The 10,207-nt window shown below is 49.3% G+C and overlaps 1 protein-coding gene across 3 annotated transcripts; it reads right to left on the bottom strand.

Annotated features, from left to right (window-relative positions):
- Window positions 1-4,129: 4,129 nt before the first annotated feature.
- Window positions 4,130-9,916, bottom strand: LRATD2 (LRAT domain containing 2). 3 transcript variants are annotated; one of them, XM_056111388.1, is made up of 2 exons: window positions 9,366-9,916; window positions 4,130-8,860 (listed from the first exon to the last, which is right to left on the bottom strand). In XM_056111388.1, the coding sequence occupies exon 2, from the start codon at window positions 8,768-8,770 to the stop codon at window positions 7,808-7,810; it is 963 nt and encodes a 320-aa protein (XP_055967363.1). In that variant the 5' UTR covers window positions 8,771-8,860; window positions 9,366-9,916; the 3' UTR covers window positions 4,130-7,807. The 3 variants fall into 3 exon arrangements, with proteins under 3 accessions (XP_055967363.1, XP_055967354.1, XP_055967371.1); XM_056111379.1 differs by having other exon boundaries at window positions 9,433-9,915; XM_056111396.1 differs by lacking the exon at window positions 9,366-9,916 and adding an exon at window positions 9,248-9,306.
- Window positions 9,917-10,207: the final 291 nt, after the last annotated feature.

Raw genomic sequence — 10,207 nt, 5'->3', positions numbered from 1 at the left:
CCCAATACTAAGATAAGCAAAGGCACTCAGAGAAGTTGGTCCAGGGTCACACACCTGTGTGACCTCAGCTTGGCCAGAGGGTAGATAGGACCCACAATTACCATGGAGGAGGGAAAGTGTGAGGACTTCTGGGGCTCAGCCTCAGGCAGAGCAGTTCTAGACAACTCTCAGCTGGTCATTTTTCATGATCAAAAAGTAAAATTCCTCTAAGATAAGCAATGCCTCTTCACTCTCTTCCCTTCAAAACTCAGTGTCTTGTGGGCTTCTGCAGTGAGTGCAAACAGAAAATGCTGCTGGTCAAAAGCTATAGCAGGAGATTCTCCTTGGGTCCAGAGGTTGGATGGCTAAAGGGTTGGGAGGAGTCCAATCATGTTTCAGTGGAGAGACCTCAGTCTGAGGGTTTGGAGTTCCAGGTTCTTCTGATTAGGAGTTGTCATTTATTAGCTCTGTGGACAAATCACCTTGTTTTTCTAATCCTGTTTGCTTAACTCTAAGAAGATGTTTTTATTTATCCAGAAAAACAGCTCTGAGGTGAAAACAGGAGAGTGTAGGCAGGATCCCTCATCAATAATACTTTTACAGCATTCTCCCTTCTCTTTTTTTGAATAGTACTTAAGGTTTATTTTCAAGGTTGGAAGTGGTTCAATTTTTTAAAATAACTTTCAGCACCATGATTTATAATACTGCTAATAATCTTTCATGCATCGATGAACAACGGGAGGACAGTGACTGTGACAGTGATAGTCCTGCGATACCACATACCTCCCCTCTGAGCTCCCATGCCACCGCCACCCTGGTAAGCTCAGTTCTGTAAAGCAGATCTCAAGCTTTGTTGCCTTTGGGTATTTATTATTCCTTTACTATGATGTTTCTTTATAAAACCCAGCCCCCGGGTTATTATCTTATTATCTCTTTCTTGCTTTGGACAACCTGGCAGGCAACCGAATGTAACGTGCACACACGGTAGAGTCTGGCAAACTCCCCGTGGCGTACCCAATATGCCAAATACCAGTAACAATGATGGGTCTCATTCTCCTGACCCTGAAAGTGCATTGAATGTGGCACTTATTAGAATCTCAGGGTAGGATGAAGGAGACGTTACTGGTGCCTGCTCAAGGCAACCGACGAACAACAGGATGATCATTATAGCCCCATATAAGAGGAATTATTCTGTATTTGTTTTTCTCCTTCTGACTAACCTTGCTCTGATATTCTCCAGATTCATCCACATAGCAGCAAATTGCATGTTTCTTCCTTTTCTTATCAAGAGTATTTCATTATGTTTTGTATTTAAGTGGATCAACATGGAGAGTATCATGCTAAGTGAAATGAGTCAGAAAGAGAGGGGCAGGCACAGAAGGACTGCACTCATTTGTGGAATATCCACGGAACCACGGTCCTCCTGTTGCTCATCATTTTCTCGAGCGGGCCCAGTAACGTCTCCATCGCGAGACTTGTTACTGTGTTTGGCATATTGAAGACGTCATGGGTAGCTTGCCAGGCTCTGCTGTGCGGGCGAGATACTCTCGGTAGCTTGCCGGGCTCTCCGAGAGGGGCAGAGGAAGCGAACTCGGGTCGGTCATGTTGGCTGCGTGCAAGGCAAACGCCCTACCACTGTGCTATCGTATATCTCTTTGTGGAATATATCAGAAAAGGAGACTAACACCCAAAGAGAGTAGAGATAAGGAGTAGGAGGAATGCTCCACGTCTTGCAAGCTGGACTCACATACTGGGGGAAAAGGCAGCTCAGATAGAGAAGGGATCACCAAGTAAAGGATGCTTGCAGGGTCCTCTCAGGATGGGAGATGTGTGCTGAAAGTAGACTAAGTAGACTATAGACCGAATGTGATGGCCACTTAATACCTGTATTGCAAATCACAACACCCTAAGGAGAGAGAGAGTGAAAGGGAATGTTCCTGCCACACAAGTGTGGGGAGGTGAGGGATGGGGTGGGGGTGGTAGGATGAATACTGGGAACATTGGTGGTGGAGAATGGGCACTAGTGGAGGGCACTGTCATCATCACAATGATAATTTCATCATTGTATGACTGAAACGTAAGCACGAAAGTTTGTAAGTCTTTAACTGTACCTCACAGTGATTCATAAAAATAAAGAAAGGAAACCAAAAAAGTATTTCATTGTGTTTATGTACCTTAGTTTCTTTATCCAGCCATCTATTCTTGGACACTAGTTTACATAACATTGATTTATATATCCAGCCATTGGTTCTTTGGACACTTGGGTTGTTTCCAGATTTTGATTATTGTGAATAGTGCAACAACAAATATATGAGTGCAAATATTCTTTGAGCAGAGGGCTATTTTTTTTACTGTAGAAAAAGAGCAGCAATGATTGATATAATTCTAGGATATAAATTGATTAGAAAAGACAGCCCACAAAAGACTTGTGACTGAAAACTCCAGGTCCAATGGAACCAGGAATAGGGGACCTGCACCCTCCCCCCTGCCATCTCCCCATTTCTGGCAATTTGGCAGTCCACCCCACGAGCCACCTCTGGCTGGTGCCATGTAATTTCATCAATGGCCATGACCCAGAGATTCAATAAATCTCTCCGAAGAGAGCACAGGATGATATGCCATAGCCATGCCTCCAGATCCCGCACCAGGCTGTTTCAATTGGGGGAACCTAGAGGGGGAGTGGATGAAGCCCCAAGAGAGCCAGCCTCAGCAGCTGAAAATCATATCCCTGATGATTAGTGATGGTGAGGACTTAGCATTTTCTAGACTTAATACTTAATACTTTAAGATTACAAGGCAACTAGGCAGAAGCTAATCATCCTTACATCCTCTCAGCTGATAAAAACATCTATTGGGGGGGGAGAGAGAGAGAGAGAGAAAGAGAGAGAGAGAGAGAGAGAGAGAGAGAGAGAGAGAGAGAGAGAGAGAGAGAAAGTGCCTGCCATAGAGGCAAGCTGGGGGGTTGGGGGTGATGGGAGGGAGGAGGGAACCTGGAGACACTGGGTGCTGGGGAATGTACATTGGTGGAGGTATGAGTGTTGGTACACTAGGACTAAAACCTCATCATAAACAGCTTTCTAAGGGTCTATCTCAGTGATTCAACAAATAAATGAAAACTGATACATTTGATTAACAAGCAGTGTCTCTCCAGCTCTTCTGCTCCCCTCTGGTAAATTGAGTAAAAGAAAATAAAAATTCTTCTGCGCACAGGCCCAGACTGTTCATTTGGAGCTCCTTTTAAATGCTTTTGAATTTATTTATCTGCATTAAATAAGCTCAGTCCACTTCAAAGTGGATGACAGCCTATACCCAAAAAAACCCCCCAAAATCAATGTTTCTGGAGTAGGGCCTTCTTTTATCACCTTTCTGGGCAAGACCAACTAGGTACCTTCCCCCACACATTTGGATAAATAATAAACAGCCCCAGGGCTGCTTGTGCCCTCTCTAAGCTTCAGCCTCTGAACTTCCCAGGCTTGTGATGGGGATTTCCAGTGCGACTGATAGCTGGTGGTCTCCAAATGCCAACCCATGATGCCACACCTGTTCCTTTACCAACTGCTAGAACCTGAACCCCTTCTCATGCCAATGCTTCGATGTGATCACACTTGTCTGTTTTCTGTAATTAAATTACTCAGCAAGTATGTTCCCCTTGTCTGGGCCTCTGAAACTGCCTAAATGAATGTATCATGGATTACTGAGCTTAATAGCAAATGAAGGCCTTTCTGATTTTACATGACATTACTAATTTTAACACCAAAACACACCAGGACAGACTCCAAAATGTGAGTGTGTTTTCCAGCAATGTTCACATTGATTCTGAAAATCAATATGTGTATTGAAGATTTGCCTCCATAAAACATTTTTCATGAACACGGATAACCTGGAAGCAATGAGTGATTAATTCTTACCAAGTAAACGCTTTGTCAGGAAATGAATTCATCAACATGTTTACTGAGCAACATAAAAATATGTACTAATGTTCTAAAAAAAAATTGCAGCGCTGACTGAGTGGTCTGGATTTGGAGCAAGCATTGGCAGAAAAGAAATATAGAAGTAGAAATATATAAATAAATTCAGTTAACTTTAATCAATGGCTTACTCAGTCTTTTTCAAAAAGGCTTGATATATTTTAATAAGACCTAGTAGGAAATGGTTTAAAAGACATCATCAATCTTTTATTTAACTAAGCACTGCCCTTCATTTTGAAGGAAATGATACAATTTGAAATTGGAACTTCCTTCTCAAGAAGTGGTATGACAACGTAACATTCATTTATGGTACAATCTCCAACAACAACCAAAAATAAAGTTTACACAATTCACTGGAAATAAAATGTATGTAGAACTCACGTTAGACAAAGTAATTCTACATTGGTCACAAGTATTGGAGCTAAGAACCAAACAACATAATGAAAAGTATAACAAACCAGTTCAGTTTCTAGTTAGCCTGATTTTAAAAAAAAAAAGGAAATTCAGAAGTAAAATCTTGCAACTAAACCCATTTGATGACCATGATCACATTACATTTAATTTTAGTTTATTAAAAAAAAATGACTGAGTAATCACATATCAAGAGTCTTCAACACAGTGGATCCCATTTTTTTAAGAAAAAAATAACCAAGTAGTCCTTAAAATTTCTTCACTCTTCATAGCATATGCTGTATAAAATTAAAGTTTTGCTTCCAAAAATATGTTTCCATGTGTTGTGGTAATTTCTAAGTGGTGCTATGAGAGCCAGAAGCACCAAAGACATGAAAAGTTTAACCGCTGAAGTGTCATGTTTTTTCATAAAAACTAAAAATTTCTTTAAAGTTCTGGAGTACAGTCTTCTGATAGGCATTTGAGTACTACAAAGTCATTTCAAATTAAATGTGGAATAAAACCTACAAAAATGTGTGAGTTATTTCAATATAAAAAATTGTGTCGCGAAGTTGGGAGCTTCTTTTGCATACATAGGCAGTCTCAATAAAATATTTGCTCAAGTAAGAAAATAGAAATTTGTCTGATTACATTTAGATTACGTTCCAGCCAGGTGTCACCGATCCCTGCCAGAGCTTCTGAAGAACATTAGAATCAATATACCTTTCTTCAAAGAGCATCTGTAATTCACAGTACAAAATAGTTCTGAAGTCTTATTCCTAGGGAAAAAACTATTAAATATATATGCATATATATTTAAAGTGCCAGATGTAGCCATTTCCTGGGCATTAACAACTCACTTACCCACCACACTACCATCTTGAACAAAGAAGCCAAAGCTGGTTTGGTTCCCCTTCCTGGATGTCTTCACTGGTTGGCTGGTGCTTTATTTGGGGCATTATAACCCTAAGGAAATTTCCGATGGAACCACTGTTCCTATATGATATTTCCACATCTCTGATACCCTAGAAAATTATCTGCTCTCTGTGGGCAAGCAGCATCTGGGACAGATTTCCTCTTCATGTTCATCTCCAAACCATCAGCAAAAACCTTTTCTCTGGAGGTAGAACACTATTGGTGTGGCTTTTTACAGAAATGCCTTTAAGATGAGATTTGTCACAAAGAGCTGTAGGGAACAAGAGACTCCCACTGCTTTACTTCCCAGTGATCAAGGGCATTCAAAGGAAAGAGTCAGAAGTAGGGGGTGGGGGTGGGAGGAAAGGGAGCCAGCCAGCTAGTTCAGAGTTATTTCACAGCTATTCCCATCTTCCCTCCCCCTGTCTGCACACTGGCCATGACTTTAAAGTTTCATAGCTATGTTCAAGCTTCCAAAAAAATAGGAGGCCCTCTTGAATGTCCTTATTGACATTTTCCATAATCTGCTACTTTTCCATGAGCAACAGAACTGAACCAAAAGGCCAAGAGATTAGTAAATGTGTAAATTACTAGATCTACATATCCAACAGGAGACTGGTGTTTCTCCAAAGTCCCAAACTGGCTCTAAGTGTGGTCAAAGAGAGAAGACCTATTTGGTGAATGCTGTGAGAACAGGGTACGTAGTTAATGCCTTGTAATTAAGTGACTTCATATTGAAGGTCTATGGTAGTCTGAACTGTTAAAAAAGTATGGCCTTGGCTTCCAAATTTGAAAAAAAAAAAATCAAAGAAAAAATTACATGAGGAAAATCCAGTTTCGTTGCTTGGCTTTAGAGAATTCTAGGCAGGATGCCCCCCCAGAGAGGAGTACTCAGAATTAAGTCGATTTCAACTATTTAAGGAGTAGGTAACAAAACAGTTCATATCATCTCCGGAGTCTCTTTTTCTTCCAACAGAAAGACAATCTGGGGGCAATTTCTAAGACCCCCATTAGCAAACACCAGTGTGCAGCAGAGAAGCATACTGAAAGGAGGGGGTATGTGTGAGTTGAGAGCTCACAGGAATATAAGGGATGGGGTATAAAAATTCTGCAAAACCCCCCAGTAAAGCAAAGAGGCCTGGGGCAGCAGGAGCAAAGCACTGTGTGGGCCAGCCTGCAGCCTGTGCTTTAGGAAGATCACTGCATGCCACACTGACCTCCCTAGGTGGCATTTCTTTGTGAAGGCTGTCACTTCTTTAAATAGAGAGCAGCCTCAAAGGGGGCTCACCAAGCATCTGCTTAGACTGCTACTATACACCAAGACTTTTGCAGCTTGAAAGAAGTTGCAAAGAGTATGGCTGGTATATTCGCCACCTGACTCCTGCAATAGGCCTCCAGGCCTCCATTTCAACACCTGCGGAGAAGAATGAGTGTGGGGGATGAGGCAGGGGGAAGAGGGTGGGGGGTGGGAGGCAGTGAGGACTTGGGGTGGGCGTGGTTACAAGCTCCCGGTTCTTAAAATACCTTCAGCATCTGGAGAACTGGAGCAGTTAGGATGGGGGTGAGTGGTAGCAGTGTTTAACTAATTCCTGCCAGGGCAGCATTGTTTGGTTGCTTCTGTAAGTGGATTTTATGACCTGCTGATGAAGGCAGCCAAGCAGGTTTAATGAGATCCAGATACAAAGAGCTCTTCCCTCCTTTGATAACAAATAATGCAGCTGGAACTGCCTGCAGTAGCCGGCCAAACCACAAAGGCGGCAGAACAGAACCATAATTGAATCCTTCCCCTGGCTGCACCCTGACAGTGATTTACTTGAAACCTGGGCTGTGGTGGGTGGTGCAGGAGGGAACAGGAAGCTCAGCCTTTAAACAAACTACTTGCAGTTGGGAGGTTGCATAGAAGCAGTCTTTGCAGCCCAAGTTCACTGAACTCTTTTATTACACTTCATGTGGGGCTGCTAGGATTTGGTCAGCTGCTCCCCCGACGGGGTCCTGCTTTCCTCAGCCTGGCACACTAGAGAATCCCATGAATCACCACCCCCCTGCCCCCACTCCCCCAAATTCCACCCACGGCCCCACAGGGACGGCAAGATCAGCGGCTCCCGTGTGTTGTTCACTCCACAGCAAACCTGCATTCTACAAGTCCAGGGGGGTGGAAGGAAGCAAGGGTAGCAGTTGGTGTTGAGTTTGACTCCAGCCTCTTGCACAGAGATTCTAAGAGTTCAGTAATCCAGTTTGCCACAGCTCAGTCTGGAAGATCAATGACGGTACAAAGCGGCACACACACACACACACACACACACACACACACACACACACACACCCCTTAGTGCTCCTACCTGCTCCCTCCTCTCCCTCCTCCGTGGAGGATAACAAGCTCAGGCCACAGCTGGCGGCACGTTTCGCCAACTCTCCGTTTTCCAAATGGCCCCGGGAGCCCAGATGGGGCTCAGACGGTGGTGGAGGAGGGAGTGCTGGAAGGGAGCGGGGTAGCGGCGGCGGCGGTGGCGGCTGCAAACAGCTCCCTGGCCCAGCTCTGCACTACTGCTCTCCGGTCAGTGCACCACTGCCTCTCGGCACCGCTCCTCCTCCTCTTCTTCCTCCTCCTCCTCCAGGCCCGGCGCAGGGGGGCGCGCAGGAGGCGGCGTAGTCCGCGCGGCGTCGCTGTCGCCCTCGTCGGGCTCGGTCGGGTGCAGGTGCATGGCGAGCTCCTGCAACACCGCCGTGCGCCCGATCTGGTCGTTGCGCCGCTTCTCCATGATCAGATCCTCCAGGCTCTGGAACTCGAGCGTGTGGCTGCGCTGCGCCGAGAGCTGGATCTGCAGCCGGTAGGGCTGCTTGCCGATGCGCAGCTCGCCGCCGATCTTGAACTCGCGCTTCCCGTAGCGGCACCAGGCGGCGAAACTCTCCGAGTTGCGCCAGCTCAGCTCGCGCTCCTTGGCGCCCACGTGTGCCAGCGCGTTGCGCACCACCGCGGTGGGGCTCAGCGGCTTGTAGCGGTACAGGTCGTTCACCACGCGGCCGCGCCGGCCCTGGCTGGCATCGGTCAGGAAACTGTTGCTCACCTCCAGCCGGTGCAAGTGCACCACCTGGAAGTTGCCCACGTACACAGCCCAGTGCGGGTACTGCGCCTGCGACACGAACTCGACCAGGTCGCCGGGCCTGCACTTGTTGAGCAGATTTTCGGGCGTGTAGGTGCTCAGCGCCGCGGAGCCCGGCGCGAAGCTCTTCTGGTAGATGCACTCGTCGCGATAGAAAACGGAGCACTCCACTTCGTGCAGCCGGGGATCGTAGGGCTGCGGCGGGGGCAGCGCCGGCCCGTCCCCGCTGTTGGGCAAACCACCACCGCCGTCGGGCCCCGGGGGCGGCGGCGGCTGCGGCTCCACGTCCTCATCGTCGTTGGAGAAGATGTAGGAGACCCCGATGCGGGGGCCGTCGTCGCGGTCCACACCGGTTGGGTCGGCCGTGGGAACTTCCTTGTAATTTAGGTGGGTCAGTTTCTCCACTTGGTTGCCCATCACGCTGCGGACATGCGTTCAAACCGCCGAGAGGGGACGCGGCACCACTGGGGTCATTGGCACAGGTCCCGGGACGGAAGCTGAGGCCACCTGTTGGGAGAGGAGGGTGGTCGCGAGGCCTGCTAAGGAGCCCCCACCGTACAAAGGCCGATCTGTTCTTTAAAAAGAAAGGCCGGTGGTGGCCAAGCACGTGGAGCCATTTTACGGGGACTTTTCGCAGGTAGCAAATCCCTCTCCTTCTCCCCCCCCTCCCCCGCTCCGGGTCACGGTCACAAGGAGCCAGGCCACCCCCAGCTCTTTCACCCCAGCCTTCACCTCGCCCGGGCAAAGCCCATTGCATCAGCAGCTCCTCCCGCTTCCGCCAGCGCCCTACCTCCCAGGTCCTTGCGGAGGTGGGAGAAGGAGAAAGAAAAACTTTACTCCAACCTCCCCTTCTCCTAACCTGTCCCCCCACCCCCTCCCCCACCCCCCACGCACCTCGGGGCTCTAACCAGTCCCCCCCGACAACCCTCCACCCCAGCTGTTCGATCCCCGGGGAGCCGGGCGAGGGCTCCGCAGCGCCCGCCGGACAGGTGAGTCACCCTACCTGGCTCACCTGCGGCGCTGCCGGCGGCCGCCCGGCGCGCCCCTCCCCCGCGGCCCGCCCGGGGAGCTCCGGTTACCTGCGCAAACTCCCCCGCGGGGAGGTGGCGGCCGCGAGCGAGAGGGAGGGGCTCCAGGCGCACCCGGAGACTTCTAGGGCGAGTTTGCAGGTGTGGGCGCTGCAGTCCCTCGTCTCCAGGTGCAGGCGGCGGCGAGGCTGGGCGGAGGGGACCGACGCATGTCTCACCCCCGCGGCGAGCTCCTGCTCCAGGACTTGAAGGTGGGGGCAAGGCTTCTCCACATCGCACCCCCCACCCTCCCTGGGGCTGCTGGGACTCCTGCTCCCCTTGCAGCTCGCTCTCCCGGCTAGGCTGGGAGCTGAGCAGGAAGAGAAGCCTGCAGCCTCCGCTGGCTGCCCGGCGGCGACAGCTCCCGCTCGGACCCGGCGAGCAACAAGCGCCGGAGCGGGAGCGGGAGGGACGGGATTGTAGATCCGGCTCCGGGCACCCGGGGCGGGAGAGCAGCCCCTGGCATTTAAAGAGACAGGCGCGCTCGCTCCCGGAGCCCGGGTGTTCCCCGCTCGGCGCTGAGCCGCCGGGATCCCCGCCTCCTCCCCGCCCACCCGGGCCACGGGGCTCCGCCCAAGCCACACCCCCCCCGCGCCGAGCTGCTTTAGATTTCGCTGGTAAATAAGCAACCAGCGGGTGCGAGGGCCCGGTGCCAGCTGGGCTGTCTGAACCTGGATCGCCTTCTTAGAAGCACAGTTTGCTGTGGGCTGCGCACTGCTTGCTCGGTGTGTAGATCTCAGAGCTGTGACTTTAACAAGAAGTTGGAAGGCAAATGCCACCTGCCAGT

This window comes from Sorex fumeus, unplaced genomic scaffold (assembly GCF_029834395.1).
Source record: "Sorex fumeus unplaced genomic scaffold, SorFum_2.1 ptg000002l, whole genome shotgun sequence".
NCBI lineage: Eukaryota > Metazoa > Chordata > Mammalia > Eulipotyphla > Soricidae > Sorex > Sorex fumeus.
This window is presented reverse-complemented; position numbering and strand designations above follow the sequence as displayed.

What these genes read in the sequence shown, in the direction of transcription:
- LRATD2 (XM_056111388.1), bottom strand. Translation starts at nt 8,770, where the DNA reads ATGGGCAACCAAGTGGAGAAACTGACCCACCTAAATTACAAGGAAGTT.